The 20,088-nt window shown below is 45.4% G+C and overlaps 1 protein-coding gene across 1 annotated transcript in view; it reads left to right on the forward strand.

Annotated features, from left to right (window-relative positions):
• The first annotated feature begins 3,044 nt into the window (after positions 1-3,044).
• The window catches only part of PLLP (plasmolipin), a 30,614-nt gene continuing 13,570 nt past the window's right edge, over positions 3,045-20,088 (forward strand). The window contains exon 1 of the mRNA XM_077451147.1: positions 3,045-3,310. Coding sequence (XP_077307273.1) covers positions 3,176-3,310 — 135 coding nt within the window. The 5' untranslated portion in view covers positions 3,045-3,175. The remainder of the gene's footprint in view (positions 3,311-20,088) is intronic.

The following is a 20,088-nucleotide window of genomic DNA, read 5'->3' on the forward strand; positions in this document are numbered from 1 at the left end:
GTTCATTTTAGGATTATGTCGCTTAATTAGCGCCTACTTTACATTTTTTTTAGCTTTATTTTAGAATAAGGCTGTAACGTAAAAAAAATGTAATTTTTTTTTTTTTTTTTACTATTTTGGGCCAGTTTTTCTTTGATAATAAAAATAAATAAATCAGGAGATATCCATTTACCACCAAATGAAATTTGTCTTGAAAAAAAAAAAAATTCTGAATAATCACAGTGACGGTTTTACTAACACGGGTTGAAGTTGCAATCCTCAGTGCGCTCGGACATTTCGATTTGTTTTACCTTTGGGGCGGGGGAGGGGTTAAAGCTGGATTACAAAATGTTACTTTAATGAAAGCTGAAGATTTAAACAATAATAAAAATTAATTGGAAACTAAGATTAGCAAATTAAACGTTTATATACAATTGTAACAATCAGGTTTCTGTGTACTGTAAATGGGTTGCACTGCACCGCGCATGCAGGTTCTGCACACAGCGTGTTATTATAACCCAGCGGTGATGGATGAATCACGGCGATATCTGGGTGTGGACGCACCCGGCACTCGTTCCAAGGAGCTCTGAAATCATTCTAAGGTGTAACACAACAGAGGACGGAAAACACGACTAGAGAGCGCGCAGCTCCCTTCACCGCCATCTTCACCCCGTCTGTCCCGATAGAAAGATTCAAAGCCGTATTAATCCCAAAAATATCGCAGTTTACCAATCATTCGATGTGGTGGCTGCAGTCGTTTTCTTTTTTTAGGCTTTTTTTGTTACCTGGCGATCTGTCCGGTGACACTCCTCCTATATTAGAGCGCCCCCACTGCACTGATGGGCACTGATAAGGTGGCACTTATGGGCACTGATTAGGTGGCACTGATGTGGAGGCACGATTATGACGCAATTGTGGGCACTGATATGTGGCACGGATGAGCACTGATAGGCAGAACTGATTGGTGGCACTGGGCACAGATAGGCGGCACTGGTGGGCACAGATGGGCAGCAGTGATGAGCATTGATGGACAGCAGTGATGGGCATTGATGGGCAGCACTGATAGCCAGCACTGACTGATTGCTGGCACTTGTGGGCACTGATTGTTGGCACTTGGCACAGATTGGTGGCAATTGTGGGCACTAGTTGGCACTTAATTGTAATCAGGGCACTGATTACATACCTGGCTGTCCCCTGTGAGGAGATGCCACTGATAGGCTCTCCTCTCCTCATACTCTGTCAGTGATTACCGACATCTCCGTGTTTACATGTGACCGGCTGTGATTGGACACAGCTGAGCACATGGTTAAGGGTCTGCGGCCACTGCTCTTTACACAGATCGGGGTCGCTGCTGGTATGTGGCGCGGCTGCCGTGCGCCTCCAGGGAGGCACGAGAGCGCTCGTTCTGGGAGGCCGTCATATGACAGTGGGCGGGCAACAAGTGGTTAAAAATCGCTGTTAAAGAGGAAGTAAAGGGAAAAAAATTAAAAACACACCCTGCAAGGCAAAGGCATAATGAGCTAGTATGCGTAGCATACTAGCTCATTATGAATAACTTACCTGAGAACGAAGCCCCCGAAGCGGTCCTCCGTCTTCATCTTCGCCGCTGCCATGGATCCCGGAGCGACTTCCGGGTCTCGCGGCTCCGGCGCTGTGATTAGCCGGACATCACTCACGCGCATGTGCACGGGAGCCAACACTCGCGGCATATCGCTGCGATCTGCGGCCTGCCCAGTGCGCCTGCGCGCCACTGTCTTCGGGTAAATATCTCCTAAACCTATACGTTTTTTTTTCTTGATCTCCTTAATCTAGGCTCACCTGTAGGTCAAAGTGGATTGTAAGAGTTTACAACCACTTTAAAAGCGAGTTTAAAATCTGAAGAGCAAAATTTCCACCGCAACCCGCGGTGATGTCACACGCATGCACAGAGCAAGATCACCATCCGGCTACAGATCTGTTCTGTATACCATCTTCGTACAGAGCGCTTTTTTTTCCCTCACACAATAGTGTGCTATTCTTTTTTCCCCACAAAGTGGAGTTACCCTTTAACCAAACAAATGTATCATTTCATTTCCCTGATTTGCAGTATTAGTTACAAAGTTGATGTTTCATGTAAACAAAAGAATTCCCCGTCTTTATAAATGCATCACAGCGCGGCCGATGTTTCTGTGCCAGGAGCGCGTTCACTGCACACTCCCAGCACAACATCTCTTGTCCCCTCGCTAACAATTGATGGGACCGGCTCCCGATCGTGTGACTTCTGTGACAGCCAATCACAGTGGTCACATGGTCACCAATCCTTTCTGCCCCCCCCCCCCCCCCCCCCGGACATTCAGAACCTTTTAGGGACACCAGGACAGACAGGAAGGAGATAAAAGGAGAAGTTTTGGATTTTTTCCTTCTCTAGGTGGATGCTGCATCTGTCCCCCGCCGGCTTTGAGAACCGAGCGTTCAAACACCAAAAATCATTTCTGTGCTACTTTTGGCGACTTCGGGGTGCGATTTCCATTGACATCTGTGCAAAAACCCGCACAGATGTCTCTGAAATCTCCCTCGGAATTCGGGGCTGACAAGCGGGAATGAAATCGCTCAGCTGAACTCGCCCAATTTCATTCCGTCTATCAGTGTGAACCAGGGCTTAAGGGATGAGGTGGCAACCCTAGGGGGTCCCCGCTGTCAGAACTCAATGGCACAGTGGGGAGGATTCCTTCATCCATCTTGTTTGTGTAGATGGGGGGGGGGGGAATATGTTTTTTATTTGATCGGCCCCGAAATAAAAATAAATGAGGCATCTCTGGCCAGCCTGAAAAAAGAAAACGAATGCAGCCGTTTACCATCCAAGGACCGGCAATCTCTAATATCTGATATTTTGCTATCGGGTGTAGAATTCTTTTACTGGCAATCAGGCGTGTTCGGGGTTAATTAAAAGGGAGAGCTTTCGCTCTGTGCCCAGCACAGGTGGGAACCGGCTGTACCAGACTTTGCACCGTGTGTCAGGGATCCTGTTACTGTGTAACCTGGCTTGCTCCACGCCCACCTGCACCTTGATGTCTGGGGCGTTGTTAGGGAAGCCTACCTATGACAGGTAGGAGGGAGAACCTCAGACCTGCCTTGTGCTGCTTGGCTGTCCTCGCACACCTCATACAAGGCTCGGGTCTTCTGCTCTGCTACGTTACGCCGAACCCATCGCCCAGCGATGGCCGAATTCCCTGCCAAAGTCAGCACACAGACCAGCACGGCGGACGCTGCCGGCCATGGAGTCGCATACTTCCTACGGCCGGACCTATCCTTCGTCAAGTCCATCCCTGCCATCCTCATGGCTGTTGAGCTTGTGAGTACCATGATGAGCTCGTCTGAATGTCTCCGTCTAGGGATGAGGTTCAGGTTTGGCGTTACCATGGGTTACAGATGAGCCCTGCATGTCCCAGGTTCCCATATTTGGTGAATTCATGAGGGAATTGGAACCCTAATGTTCTGCCTGGCCTTTGAACTTGGACTAGAAGGGTCAATACGGGGGGGGGGGGGGTTTACTCTATGTAAGCCCCCTTCACTATAATAGGGTGGGTTCCAAGCAGCCATATGTCAATGAGAGTTGCCACCTCGTCCCTTTAAACCTGAACACACCTATGAATTAGACAGGTCCTATGGGTGATTAAGGTGGTAATCAATCTCACTTGGTGCCTTACCTGCATTGAATTAGCCTCAGAACCCGTGTAATTCATGTGTTTGAGATTAAAGGGATGAGGAGGCAACCCTGATGTCAATGTGCGTAGAAGAAGTTTAGATCTGAGCTGACAGATTAAGGTGTTGTTTACTACATGGGCGGTGGAAACATGGTTTTACCGTCCACCTAAAACATAAGCCTTAAGCCAGCTGCAGGAAATTTTAACTCAGCGTGCTTGGCAGGCAGTGCCTTAACTCACCACCATTGATGTCAAAGGGGCAAGTCCGGTGTTGCGGTCTGGTATTTCCCTGTAAAACCCAAAGATAAGCCCAAAAAGAAGTATTCAGGAGGTATTCAGTATCGCCGCCTAGAAGCCGCTGCTCTACTGCCTTCTAAAAAGCTATCAACCACAGATCACTTTTCAGAGGGGAGGTAGACTCAGGTTAAATGAAGGCTTCATTGCTATATTGTGATATGCTGTGCCATATTACTGTGTACACCCTCCCCCACTTTTTTTTTTCTTTAATTAAACATTGGAGTGTATTATTGGAAAGACAACAGCCACAAATACTGTACAGTGGCTGGACAGTTTACAAGCAGCTTGATTAGGCCATAAGAACCTTAATTGCTATATGGTGATATACTGTGGATTGCAGTGTGGTGTGCTACATATTCTTATGTATACCCTCCCCCACTTTTTTTTATTTTTTTTTCTTGAATTAAACATTGGAGAGTATTATTGGAACTACAATAGGCACAAATGCGGGATAGTTGGAAGTAGCTTGGTTAGGCTGTAATATAAGAGCCTTCATTGCTATATGGTGGTATGCTGTGCCATATTACTATGGACTGCAGTGTGGGGAGCTACATATTGTTTTATGTACACTTCCCACACCTTTTTTCTTGAATTAAGCTTTGGAATGTGTTATTGGAAGGACAATAGCCACAAATACTGTACAGTGGCTGGACAATTTATAAGCAGGCTATAATATAAGAACCTTCATTGCTATATGGTGATATGTTGTGCCATATTACTGTGAATTGCTGTATGGTGGGCTACATATTCTTGTGTACACCCTCCTCCACCTTTTTTTTTTTTTCTTGAATTAAACATTGTAGTGTGTTAATGAAAAGACAATAGCCACACATCCTGTACCATGGCTGGACAGTTTGTAAGCAGCTTGGTTAGGCTGTAATATAAGAACCGTAAAGCGGAGTTCCACCCAAAAGTGTAACACTCGCTTATATGCTTCCTTCCCCCCACCCCCCTCCGGTGCCACATTTGGCACCTTTCAGGGGGAGGGGGAAATGGGGGACCTGTTTTTGACAGATCCTTCCCCACTTCCGGGGACGGGTCGCGGCCTGATGTCCCAAGTGTTCGCCCCCCCTCGTTCCCCGCCGCCAGGCCATGCGCAGTAGGGAACCAGGAGTGAAGCCTAAATTCTTCACTGCTTGGTTCCCTTACCAGGAATGGCGGCGGCAGCACCTGGGAGTCGATCAGACTGGGGTGCTGACATTGTGGGCTCCCTGGACAGGTAAGTGCCCTAATATAAGTCAGCAACTACAGTATTTGTAGCTGATCACTTTTTTAATTTTTCTCACCCAGGCTGGACCTTCTCTTTACTCCTCTTTAATTGCTATATGGTTATATACTGTGGCTTGCTGTGTGGTGGGCTACAGATACTTTTTTTTACACCCTCCCCCACCTTTTTGCTTTGAAATTGACATTGGAGTGTAATTATGGAAAGACAATAGGCACAAATACCGTACAGTTTGTAAGCAGCTTGGTTAGGCTGTAATATAAGAGCATTTCTTTATGGTGATGTTGTACTGTGCCATATTACTGTGGATTGAGGTGTGGTGGGCTACAGATACTTGTGTACACCCTCCCTCACCTTTTTTTTTTTTTTTTCCTTGAATTAAACATTAGAAGGACAGTAGCCACAATTTCTGTGCAGTGGCTGGTCAATTTGTAAGCAGCTTTGTTAGGCCGTAATATAAGAGGGAGAGAACAGGCAGGTTTTAGACATTAGAGTACATCATTCTCTTTTCATTGGTGCGCCAACTAGCCACAGTCCTTACCGGGGGAGTCCTGCCCGTGCTTCTGGAGGACTAATTAAATTCATCTGAAGGGGTATGCAGCAGAAAAAGTGAGGCACCCTTCCCTGGTTTGCATTCTCCACCGCTAGAGATCCTATAAAATTTTATGAAACATCAGCCTTAGCTTCCATTTAAGGTGCTGAACCTTCATTATTCATTGTCCCTTTTCCCATTGATGTGGGATTGCGGAAGATCTTGGGATTGTAAAGGTGTGGGAACCAAACCCTGGAGATAATCTACAAAGTGACGTTTCCTAAAACCGCTGCCAGGACCGCCTCTGCTGTCTATGGTGCAATCTCACTCGTTATCTGGGTGAAAACCTTACTATCCGGGGATCTATTCTTTGCTGCTTCTGTTGGATCTGCAGATTAAAGTTCCCTGTTTGAGAAGATAAAGCGATCCTTTCGATTTTTGCAATAAAATCCTTGTCTTTGTTTGCTACCTTCCTCCTCCTCCTCCTCCTCCTCCTCCTCCTCCTCCTCCTCCTCCCTCTACTCTCCTCTCCCTCCCGGGAACCATTGTGCTGCCAAGTACAAGTGTGACGATTGAACTGCCTGTTATCTGTAACCCTGTATTCTGTATTACAGTCACATATACAAAGATAACAGGGACAGTAAACGGGAACTTACGTTTTTTTGTCTCAAAAAACGGGACACGGAATTCACATATCTCAGATCTAGTTGCTGAATTGGTTGGTGTAATCAGATGGTAAGCTCTGTGGGTCAGGAATGTGGTGTATCACGGAAAAGGGTGATGTCTTTGGCTACAAACCACATTGGACTCATTTCATTCTTGTGCAACTTGTGGCCAACCCATCGGCTGGGGAGCAACAAAGAATAGAAATATTTGTACTTCCTCCAACACTGAATGATTCGGGCTGCTGGCGATGCCCCAGCAGCCAACAGCCAGAGTTTTCCCTTCGTGGGTGCTTACTCTTTGGTTTATTCCTTTCACACCCTCTTATTTTTTTTCTCTTATATATATATATATATATATATATTTATTTGGCTATTTGTCACGGAGAGGATTATCCAATCTGTCATTTGTAAGCTGGCTTTAGGGAGCACACATGTGGAAGCCATGATTTGTAAAGGGGCTGTAATAGCAGTGATCTCTAGCAGTCTCTTCTAAAGAGACCGCAGTCTCTGTCTCCCATGTCTACAGCCTCTCCAACCAGTCCTCTATCATGTCTGCAGTCTCTCACCATTGGTTGCAGAACATCCCCAGTCTCTGACCATCTCCTAGAGTAGTGATGGTGAACCTTGGCAGTGTAGATGTTTTGGAAATACATTTCACAATGTATGCTCAACTACACCACAGAGTGCATGAGCATCATGGGAAATGTAGTTCCAAAACATCTGGGGTACCAAGGTTCACCATCACTGTCCTAGACAAGGGACTCCAAACTGTGTAGGATGTCTACAGTCTCTGACCATCTCTTGTATCATGTCTGCAGTCTCTGACCATCTCCTGTATCATGTCTGCAGCCTCTGACCATCTCTTGTATCATGTCTGCAGCCTCTGACCATCTCCTGTATCATGTCTGCAGCCTCTGACCATCTCTTGTATCATGTCTGCAGCCTCTGACCATCTCTTGTATCATGTCTGCAGCCTCTGACCATCTCCTGTATCATGTCTGCAGTCTCTGACCATCTCTTGTATCATGTCTGCAGCCTCTGACCATCTCCTGTGTCATGTCTGCAGCCTCTGACCATCTCCTGTATCATGTCTGCAGCCTCTGACCATCTCCTGTGTCATGTCTGCAGCCTCTGACCATCTCCTGTATCACGTCTGCAGCCTCTGACCATCTCTTGTGTCATGTCTGCAGCCTCTGACCATCTCATGTATCATGTCTGCAGCCTCTGACCATCTCCTGTGTCATGTCTGCAGCCTCTGACCATCTCTTGTGTCATGTCTGCAGCCTCTGACCATCTCCTGTATCATGTCTGCAGCCTCTGACCATCTTCTGTATCATGTCTGCAGCCTCTGACCATCTCCTGTATCATGTCTGCAGCCTCTGACCATCTTCTGTATCATGTCTGCAGCCTCTGACCATCTCCTGTATCATGTCTGCAGCCTCTGACCATCTTCTGTATCATGTCTGCAGCCTCTGACCATCTTCTGTATCATGTCTGCAGCCTCTGACCATCTCCTGTATCATGTCTGCAGCCTCTGACCATCTCCTGTATCATGTCTGCAGCCTCTGACCATCTCTTGTATCATGTCTGCAGCCTCTGACCATCTCCTGTATCATGTCTGCAGCCTCTGACCATCTCCTGTATCATGTCTGCAGCCTCTGACCATCTCCTGTATCACGTCTGCAGCCTCTGACCATCTCTTGTGTCACGTCTGCAGCCTCTGACCATCTCTTGTGTCACGTCTGCAGCCTCTGACCATCTCTTGTGTCATGTCTGCAGCCTCTGACCATCTCTTGTGTCATGTCTGCAGCCTCTGACCATCTCTTGTATCATGTCTGCAGCCTCTGACCATCTCCTGTGTCATGTCTGCAGCCTCTGACCATCTCCTGTGTCATGTCTGCAGCCTCTGACCATCTCCTGTGTCATGTCTGCAGCCTCTGACCATCTCCTCTGTCATGTCTGCAGCCTCTGACCATCTCCTGTGTCATGTCTGCAGCCTCTGACCATCTCTTGTATCATGTCTGCAGTCTCCAAGCATCTCATTTCCTGAACACCATAGGAGATGGCCCACCCAATTACCATAGACATATGCAGTGTATGCATTAAAGCAGATGCAAGCCTTAACTAAACTTTGGTTTTGTTAAAGCACTGTGTACCATAAACAATTGCCATTTAAAAAAAAAAAATTTAAATCCTGTTTTCACCTTTTTCCTCTGTTGCATTTCTGGGCTGCTGATCCCCCTGCAGCCACTTTGCAGCCATTTCCTGTCCACATGCAATCCAGTGCTGGCTGTATAGCATTTCTCAGGGTGGGTTTCCCGGTGGTGATGAAAGTGGAGTATGTCCGGGTAATGTTTATTGAAATGGCCACATGGAGTTTTCATCATTCATGTGTGACTGCAGGAGAACAATTGGAGACATGAACAGTCTTGTAATTCCTTTTTATAGTGTCACTAAACCCACATCATAAACTATTAATGATGAACGGTGTATTACAGCGCCTTGAAAAAGTATTCATACCCCTTGAAATTCTCCACATCTTGTCATGTTACAACCAAAAACATAAATTTATTTTATTGGGATTTTATGTGATGGACCAACACAAAGTGTCACATAATTGTGAAGTGAAAGGAAAATGATAAATGATACAAATAAATATGTGAAAAGTGTGTGTTTGTGTGGGGGGGGGGGGGCATTTGTATTCAGCCCCCTTTACTCTGATAACCCCATTTAAAATCTAGAGGAACCAATTGCCTTCAGAAGTCACCTAATTAGTAAATAGAGTCCACGTGTGTGTCATTTAATCTCAGTATAAATACAGCTGTTCTGTGAAGCCCTCAGAGGTTTGTTAGAGAACCTCCGTGAACAAACAGCATCACGAAGGCCAAGGAACACACCAGACAGATCGGGGATAAAGTTGTGAAATATAAAGCAGGGTTAGGTTATTAAAAAAAATAAAAAATCTCCCAAGCTTTGAACATCTGACGGAGCTCTGTTCAATCCATCATTGGAAAATGGAAAGAGTATGGCACAACTGCAAACAGCAGTGTGTGTTTAGTATCACTTTAACAGGAAATGCCTAATAAAGAACCTTCATGGCAGGATCACAGAGGATTACGTCAATGAAGGTTACAATTTTTTTTTTTTTTTTAAATAACTTGTAATGACATGGAAAGATTGGTGCTTTTATCAGATTTTAGTGATTGGGTTTACATGTAGTTTAAACTTTGACCTCTCGGTTACTTACAAGTTTGCATAAATGCTTCCTCCCCGAACAATGACAAAGGGAAACCCCCTTTTTTTAAACATTTTTTTATAGAATATATTTTCTTACTTTCAGTAAAAAGGAGATAGCATTACAATAGGCGGCCATAATAGACAATTATAGGAAACCCAATGAATACAATTGGCATAGAATGAGGAAATCCCCCCCCCCCCCGTTCAGATTTTGGCTGACACCTTTTACTGACACCTTTGCTGGTGACTAAGCAGGTTAAGCACAAAATATAATTCTGCGTATGACCACAAATGTGGAGGAAACCCAAGTCCTCTCGTTATAAATCTATTAAATATTAATTAGAGATAAAGTTTTACTGCAGCTGATCAACTTCTGACCCCTGAGAATCGAGGCCGTTATCGCTTCTTGCCAGGATATGCCATGAAGTCCTAATAATCCAGTTATGAATGGTGCAGTCAGAGCCAAGCCCTAATGTAGAACCGCAAAACAAAAAACACTTTTTAATTTTTTGGATAAATTGTGCAAGACCACCAATGTAAGGAACATTCTTCCCACTGATCACCAATGTAAGGAACATTCTTCCCACTGATCACCAATGTAAGGAACATTCTTCCCACTGATCACCAATGTAAGGAACATTCTTCTCACTGATCACCAATGTAAGGAACATTCTTCTCACTGATCACCAATGTAAGGAACATTCTTCCCACTGATCACCAATGTAAGGAACATTCTTCCCACTGATCACCAATGTAAGGAACATTCTTCTCACTGATCACCAATGTAAGGAACATTCTTCCCACTGATCACCAATGTAAGGAACATTCTTCCCACTGATCACCAATGTAAGGAACATTCTTCCCACTGATCACCAATGTAAGGAACATTCTTCTCACTGATCACCAATGTAAGGAACATTCTTCTCACTGATCACCAATGTAAGGAACATTCTTCTCACTGATCACCAATGTAAGGAACATTCTTCTCACTGATCACCAATGTAAGGAACATTCTTCTCACTGATCACCAATGTAAGGGACATTCTTCTCACTGATCACCAATGTAAGGAACATTCTTCTCACTGATCACCAATGTAAGGGACATTCTTCTCACTGATCACCAATGTAAGGGACATTCTTCTCACTGATCACCAATGTAAGGAACATTCTTCTCACTGATCACCAATGTAAGGAACATTCTTCTCACTGATCACCAATGTAAGGAACATTCTTCTCACTGATCACCAATGTAAGGAACATTCTTCCCACTGATCACCAATGTAAGGAACATTCTTCCCACTGATCACCAATGTAAGGAACATTCTTCCCACTGATCACCAATGTAAGGAACATTCTTCTCACTGATCACCAATGTAAGGAACATTCTTCTCACTGATCACCAATGTAAGGAACATTCTTCTCACTGATCACCAATGTAAGGAACATTCTTCTCACTGATCCCCAATGTAAGGAACATTCTTCTCACTGACCACCAATGTAAGGAACATTCTTCCCACTGATCACCAATGTAAGGAACATTCTTCTCACTGATCACCAATGTAAGGAACATTCTTCCCACTGATCACCAATGTAAGGAACATTCTTCTCACTGATCACCAATGTAAGGAACATTCTTCTCACTGATCACCAATGTATTGATTACCAGTGTAAGTTGTCAAATCATGTTTGTTGGGTTCCTTGAGACTTGAACATTATTTTATGGCTCCCCCCGTGGTGACATGGTTGGGAAGAACTGTCCTCAGCATTCCTCTACGCCAAACAGAAAATAAATCAGAAATGTTAAACTTTAACTTCAAATATAATTTAGCTGCAGTCTGAATTTTTAGCAAGCCGGTCACCAACTATGACCTCTGACCCTGCTGAAGGGAAAAGGATTTTCACACGTTGCTGATCGTCATACTCAGGGGCGGACTGACAACTCATGGGGCCCCCGGGCAATAGGAGATTATGGGGCCCCCAGGCAATCAGAGATTATGGGGCCACATAGTATACACAAACACACACACAATATACAATCACACACACAGTACACACAGACATGTTTCTATTGGCTGAGAAGGTACTGGAGAGGTGGGGCAGCTATAATCTCGGGATTTACATACTGTCCCTGGTTTTACTGAGGCTGGCAACCCTGATGGGGCCCCCTAGTGGCATAGGGCCCTCGGGCAGTGCCCGAGTAGCCCAATGGTCAGTCCGCCCCTGGTCATACTTCAATCTCTGAATCTCTGGACTGTCTCTGCTGAGTAGAACAATCCCAGATACCTTCCTGGATAAAAGGAGCCACTCTCTGAAATGTCTGCCCTGAAGAATGTCCTCGCCATCCCCCCACAATGCATGCGGGGCCCACCTGTAGGATACATTATAATGCTGGGAGCATCCCTAATGCTGACACATCTAAAACTGAGATATTGCATACTTTCAGCAAGTTTGCAAGCCAAAGGCACCTATTGAATCCTGGAAGAGGAATAGTCTTCCCGTTAGTTTCATGGGTTATAGCAAATTAATAGTTTACCATATAAAATATTTCTTAGTATTGGACAGAATAAGGAAGGGTGAGAACGTTTTTATTGCCACCTTTGACCCTGTTGAGGAGATCTCCTCCTTTCTTCTATTATGGTGTCAGGACCCGGATCTGAACCTGCAATCTCTGCTGTATCTGGTAGCCGTATTTCTTCTTGCTGATCCACATGAGATGCTGGACAGCTCCCTTCTTGATTCCCTCAGACAAACTTGCCTTGAATCTTGTTTCTGGTGAACCTTGAACCCGTTGCTCCTCCCACGAACTTCCTATTTAAGACATGCCTTTGCACTTCCTGTTTGCCAGATTATTGTTCTCTCTCCAGCCAATATCTCGCAGCCAACTCCTGTTGGCATCTGTATTTCCATTACCACTCATTACAGACCTTTTTTGGCTTGCTCCTCAACTTCTGCCTGATCCCAACTTGCAACAACCCATTACCAACCTATGGCTTGTGTACTGACTATGCTCTGCTTGATCTCTCCCTGTTATATATCTGCTACTGGACCCACCGGCTTGCTCACCTCCTGGTGGGGCAATCCTGATGGCCGCAACCTGGTACTACACACAACAAAACCCATTCCCACCATCAAAAGCTCTGGGGAATACCGGCTAGTACTTAGACCCCGCACCTCGGGTGAGCCCATGTCATCCACCAGGGATGTCCTTATCCTGCTGGTCAGTGGGAGTCTCTCTACTGCTATAGCTTCTGGTCTCCGAGCCTGACCCCTGACTTGGGGTCATCAGGACAGGAAATGAGGGGACATCCCCACAGTGGGGGCAAAGATGGTAAGAGAATCCTCCAGATATTTAACTGGATCAGTAACTGATTTTATCCATACTATGGAGCACTTTGACTGGGCGGGGGGCCTTAGAGGTGGCCCGGGTTAATAATGGAATGTGCAAGGAGAAAAAGAGTGACACCCCAAATGCATAGGTGTCCAAGTAAACACATTTCAGAAGTCCAAAGACCACACCCAACGCTTTTCAGGGGCTTTAGGGTTCCCTCCCTTCATCAGGGTTTAATAACCGGTTTAGTTGGAATTTTGTTGGTTAATTGGAGGGGAGGAGTTTAAATCAACTCTGAAAAACATTGGCTCAAGTGAAACACCCACTTCAAAAAGTAAAAACCTGGCAGTGGTTTTAACCCCCTTCCCATTCAACTTGACTGAAAGCGCCCCTCCTCCACCGCAGAGATTTTGCTCACTCCCTGTCTTAGTGATCACGCAAGAGGTGAGGGGAATGGGGGTCTACAGACAACTGAGACTTTAACGGGCCTCTCTGAAAGCTCCAAAAGGGAAGGGAGGTTTGAATACCCCAGGCATTAAAAAAAATAAAAAAAATAATATGATCAGGATCATCAGGCGCCCCAGGCATTTAAATAGGATGTTCAACTCGACTGGCATATCTACGACCCTTCCAAAACCCGAGCTAGCGTAGGGCCGGGTGGTCATCCCTCCCACTGGCTCCGCCCACACTGACTTGTTCCGTATCTCAGAGCAAAACGGGAATCGTCACTTAATTCCTGCGACCATCGAAGAATTTGCGACCCAATGTAGAAACCAGGGGTATCTCCTCTCTCTCTCTAGATGGCCTATTGGGCCCCAGTGCAAAGGACCCCTTCCAATGGGGTCAAAGCGGTGCACACGCCTATCATGAAAGTCCTGAGTTGTGTTAAGACAGACAGTTTATTATGAACAGGACAACACCACAACGCAAAAAAAAAAGAAAGAAAACAATGGCCACATCCAATCAGGTCCAGGAGGAGGGGTGGGCGGGAGGGACAGTTGCCCTGGGTGCAATGGTTTACTGTAAGAATGGGGGAGGGGGGGCACCTTTCTTCTGTTGCAAGGCTGACGGGAGTAGTGACAGAGGCAGCCATTGGCTGCTGGGTGTAGGATCATGAATGGGGGAGGAGGTGGCACAGTTTGGCATCTTTGCCCTGAGCACTGGATGCCCTTGGCTGGGCACTGCATCCGAGTTTCTTCTAACAAACCTCACCACAACTCGGAGAGCGATGTTGGGGTGCTTTGGCAAGATGTGATGGAGTGCCAATGACGTACTTTGCATTTAAAGAGTAACTCCACTTTTGTTGAAAAAACCCCTCCCCCTCTGGGTAATCTCTGTACATTGTAACAAACTTTGTAACAGATTCTTATTGTTTGTTAGTCTGAAGAAATAGCTGTTTGTTTCTTTGTATCCATGTGCGGAGTGAATGTGAATGGGAATGACTTTAGAATGATCAGCTGCTGCACCTGCAGAGCTCTAATGAGGGAAGTGGCAGGGTCTACATTCCTTTTTAGATGTGATTTCCCTCTGGGAGTATCTCACCAAAAATGACATTTAAGTTACCTCCTTACTCCCCCGCCCCCCACCCCACCCCCCCGGGCTCTGGCAGGCTTCCTCTATTTATGTAACCCGTCCAGTACTGAGTCCTCTCTGAGACGCTTCAGGCCCCAGTTGCATGCGCACCCTGTAACAGCCCTGCACTGTACATTATGATGCCGAGGGACCACCCACAGCCTGGAGCTTCGGCCAGAATGAATGTGAATGGGAGTGATTTTATAATTATCAGCTGCTACACCCGCAGGGCTCTAATGAGGAAAGTGGCAGAGTCTGCATCCCTTTTAGACATGATTTTCGTTTGGGAGTATCTCACCAAAACAAAATGAAATTTTTGATGCAGGGGATGCCCAAAGTCTGACTTATATCTTAGTGCAGACGTCTTCTGGGAAAATCAGTGAGCCAATCACACAAGCAGGAAATGACATTTCTGGGGGGGCGGGGTTCTGTATACCATCTGTGTATAGAGCGCCTCCAGGAGGCCATACTACATTTTACGGAAAAGTACAGCAGTTGCAGATTGAAAAGGAAAGGGAATCTTTAATGACATTCAATCACAATATGATTTTGATTGTATACGGAAGATTATTATTATTTTTATTTGCTATTTTTTTCTCCCCAAAAAAGTGGAGCTACCCTTTAAAGTGTTTATTACCCCAACATTTCATATTCCTGATATCTGACTGCTGTACCATGTACTTGTATGAGAAACTCTTCTGTTCTCTTTGTATTGCTTCCTTTGTGTGAAAGCCCTGATGTTCCTTTTTGAGTCCCTTTGCTTTCATATAAAACAAAAAAACTGACCACACTAAGTAGGAGAGCACACCGTGATCAGTTCTCTAGCTATGCTGGGAACTCGGTGTACTCTCCTCCAGTGATCAGACTTGTTCTGGCACGCCCTGCTGCACAGCCATTCACTGGGAGGCTCAGTGTGCTGCTGTTCCTCCTCCCCCAGCTCTTAAGCAGCACAGAGAGAAAAAAAAAACTGAAAAAATATATTTTTTTATATAAATGTGTGTTTTTTTTTTTTGTTTTTTTTTTATATCTATACACAAATGTTTTGCCTTTTCATTTTCTATTTTAAAATGACTGTGTTGTTTTTACAAGGTGATCGTTTACAATAACTTTAAGGCAGTCTGCTCACCTTAAATAGGCCCTTCATTATGAAATGACGCACATGCGCTATTTTTGGTAATGTAAGCATAGGTGCGTTTTGATTATTTTTTTTACTGCAAATGTGCATTGGGGTGTCATTAAAATGTCTACATGGACTATATTATTATTATTATTATTATTATACACAATTTATATAAACCAACAGTTTACGCAGCGCCTTACAATGTAGAGAGGGGACGGCACAAATATAGATTTCTCTTGTTTTGCACGTTCCGTAAGATAATTATAGAGCTGTGCCCTTGGTTAGATCTTTATTACCCAAGCATATTGTTAAAACACCACAGTAAAAAATAAATAAATAATCTAATTAAAATTCCAACCTGCCCTACATCTCATACCGCATAATTACATCATAATAAACAAGTTATATTCATTCCCGAATATTTCACCTTTATATCAAATAGTCCGTATTGGAGGCAATAAACCAACCTGCACAGTCCAAAGTAGTGAGGGCACCCTAATCAATTCCCCCGATGCAATGGTAGTCCTCCCAAATGCAATAATGGGGTGACTCGACTTGTATAATAATGGGGAGGGAGTGACTTGTATAATAATGGGATAACTTGACCTGTATGATAATGGGGGGGTGACTTGTACAATAATGGGGTGACTTGACTTGTATAATAATGAAGTGACTTGACTTGTACGATAATGGGGGGGTGACTTGTATAATAATGAAGTGACTTGACTTGTATGATAATGGGGTGACTTGTACGATAATAGGGTGATTTGTACAATAATGGGGTGACTTGACTTGTATAATGGGGGGGTGACTTGTATAATAATGAAGTGACTTGACTTGTATGATAATGGGGTGACTTGTACGATAATGGGGTGATTTGTACAATAATGGGGGGGTGACTTGTACAATAATGGGGTGACTTGACTTGTATAATAATGAAGTGACTTGACTTGTACGATAATGGGGGGGTGACTTGTATAATAATGAAGTGACTTGACTTGTATGATAATGGGGTGACTTGTACGATAATGGGGTGATTTGTACAATAATGGGGGGGTGACTTGTACAATAATGGGGTGACTTGACTTGTATAATGGGGGGGTGACTTGTATAATAATGAAGTGACTTGACTTGTACAATAATGGGTTGATTTGTACGATAATGGGGTGACGTGACTTGTACAATAATGGGGCGATTTGTACAATAATGGGGTGACTTGACTTGTATAATGGTAACTTGACTTAATTATATAATAATGGGAGGGGTGACTTGACTTGTATTATAATGGGGTAACTTGTATAATAATGGGGTGACTTGACTTGTACATATGGAAAACCCGCAAATGCCGCTTCCACCAACAATTCACCAATATATGGGGACATTTTAATATCCGTGGATGCCAGGCAGTTTGGAATATTTTATATTATAAAATGGAGCTCGTTCTTCCATGTTGCCCTCTCCACTGATGCCTATGAAATTTAGCAGATTGGCAAAAGGGTTTTTATTTCCCTTCTGGGTGGTTCCGTCCAATTGGTGGGAGGGTCTTCTAAAGCAAGGGGGGGCAATTAATTTTTCCCAAGGGGTCATATGAGAAACTGGGAGTGTTGTGGAGGGCCGAATTCTGCTCGATATTAATGTTGGACCTGGGAAGCTCTGTAAGGCATGCCAACAAACCTATAGAAAACACCTGGCTTGGAATAATAGGCACGAAATAGATTTCCTTTTAGATGGGTGGTCGGGGGGGCAACGGTTTACCGCCCCTGCCCAGCCGAAATGTAAAATAACAGCTGGACGGGGCTGTTCACATGTCGCGCCCGCTGCATTTTTGGCTTTGGAAGCAGAGTTTGACAAGCGGCACCGGTCGTCAAACTCGCCCATTGAGTTCAATGGGACTGCACTGCAATCCCGTACAATGCAAGGGTTCGCGGAGCAGTAGTGCAGCATTATAGGGTTGAATCAGGCGGGAGAAGGCGATATAACACCTCCTCACTACTTGTCAAATGTCCTCTGAAAAGTACTGCAACTGGAAGGAGAGAGCCTAGGGTGGGCACAGCGGGGATCTCTGCAGAGCCTGACCTGGAGTGAAGAACAGGGGTACGGCTCCCAGGGTTTGCCGCGTGGAGGCGCTGACACAGGAAGAACTTAGCCGGGTAGCAGAGTGGTGGGAGAGCTCTGGGAGGTCCTCTAGGCAATACTCTCCCACCAGAACCGAGCCACCCGGCAATACCTATCAGCTCCTCAGGGTCTCTCCTTCCAGCTCTGGCAGCTCTCCACATGGACATCTGTCAGCTTCCTCGGTGAGGGTCAGAGAGGTATGCTGACAGTGGAGGCATCGAGGGCCAGATAGGGACAGCCAAAAGGCTGGATGTGGCCCTGGGAGAGTAAGCGGGTGTAGAGAGCAAGGAGGGTTGAGAAGGAAAGAGAGATGTAGAGATGGTAGCGGCAAGGAATGCACCTCCTCGAAGGAATCCTCATAGCAGGACTTCAGGCCTCCAAACATTGCTGTAATCTTGGCTTATTATGGATAAACAAACCGCAGGCCCCTGTAGATCGGGAAGGTTCCACCGTTGAACCTGCTGAGATATCTGGGTACAATACAGGTCTCCGATATGGGTGGCGACCATGCTACAGTCATCCTACAACCACAGTACGTAGAGGTCTCTGCAGTGACAAGAACTTGATACTTCCATCTAGGCCTGCAGCTGAAGTAGTAGAACCCAAAAAGTGTTTGTACTTTGGAACTGATGGGACAAGTGTGAAGCTTTGGCCTGCTGTTCCTGTAAAACTGTGGACCTTGTGGGCTCTATTTAGGTCCAGATCAGGTTTAACAACCTGGATGCTAAGAAGCCCCCCTACACTTGACCCACTACATGTGAGCTTATTATATACCGGTCAGACAAAATTGCCCAATGGGGTGCAGTCAACAAAGTAGACCTTACTTATGCAGTTCTAAATCCGTCTGCACCCGGAGGCAGAGTCTTATCTTCCGGTGGACAACCCCTGAACAAATATTGTGGCCTTCAATCAATAGGGGAGGGACACAAATCTTCATCAGCCTGGCTGACACGGTAACGGCTAGTTCAGGGTGGGAGCAGTGGTAGTTGGTTGTAATGACCGGGAAGGTTCCAACGGTGACCATGATGAAATTGTTGCTACGACTAAGGCTATTTCTGAAACGCGTTAGCTTTATTGTTTTACTGTCACTCTGATGTACCAATAAACGACACTTCAAGGATTAGTGTTGCCGACTCATCTTACTACTGTTGCATTGGAGTGTGTTGGGACACTTTGAGCCTTGGCACCTGTGAGTGGACCTGGTGTATGGATTGAGTTGTCCCTGCAGAGAGCGCTGTTACTTTTCTTCTTTTCCATGATGGAATTGTCCTACGACTGCATTACCTAGAGGTCTCTGTAGTGACAAGAACTTAGTACATCCATCTAGCCCTGAGGCTGAAGTGGTGAAACTTTGGAACTGAAGGGACAAGTTTGGGGTTTTGGCCTGCTGTTCCTGCAAAGCTGTGGACCTCCTGGGACCGCCTTTAGGTCCAGGAACTGACTTAACAACTCGGGAAGAGAAAGATCCCTTCTAAACAAGACCACTACTTGTAAGTTTAGCAGTCAACCAAATTATCCAAATGGTGCTCATTACGAAAAGTACAGAGTAAAGTGTGCACTTCTAAATCTGCCCGGACCATGAGATGGGGACTGATCTGGCAAGAGACAACCCATTTGCACATGTATTGTGGTCTCCAACCATTGGTTGAGGGGGGGAGGGGGGGGGACAAATATTCAATCATTCATTATCCTGGCTGACAAAGTAGCAGTTGGTTTAGGATGGGAGTGGTGGTGGTTGGTTGCAATGATCAGGAAGATTCCACTGGTGCATTCCACAGTGATATCTGGGTATGTGCGTTAGATTGCCCACAGATATGGGTGGTAACCATGCTGGAATCATTGTGCAACCACAGAACCTAGAGGCCTCAGCGAGGACAAGAACACCGGGAGGAACCTGGAATCTCGGGGCCTCTAGGTTCTGTGGTTGCACAATGATTCCAGCATGGTTCCCACCCATATCTGTGGCCAATGTAACACACATGTCCTGGAAAGTGTTTGTACTTTGGAACCAATGGGACACGTGTGGCATCTCAGCCCTCTGTTCCTGCCAAGCTGAGGACCACGTGGAGCCTCTTTTAGCTACTAGAACTGGCTTAACAACCCAGGACAATAGGAGGCCCTCCTAGACGTGACCATTACTGGTGAGTTTATTAAATGTCGATCGGCGAAATCGTTTATCATCCTAGCTGACCAGGTAATACCGATGTGTCCGGTTTAGAAAGTCTGCCAGTTGAAGGACAACCTTTAGTGTGTGAAAAGTTAACATTCCCATCCATAGGAAGTATAAATAAAGTTTGTTTGCAATGTAAACATGTCAGCGGCGCAATCAAACTGG

This window comes from Lithobates pipiens, unplaced genomic scaffold, assembly GCF_037356315.1.
Source record: "Lithobates pipiens isolate NorthernLeopardFrog02 unplaced genomic scaffold, aLitPip1_a1.2 Scaffold_10, whole genome shotgun sequence".
Lineage (NCBI taxonomy): Eukaryota > Metazoa > Chordata > Amphibia > Anura > Ranidae > Lithobates > Lithobates pipiens.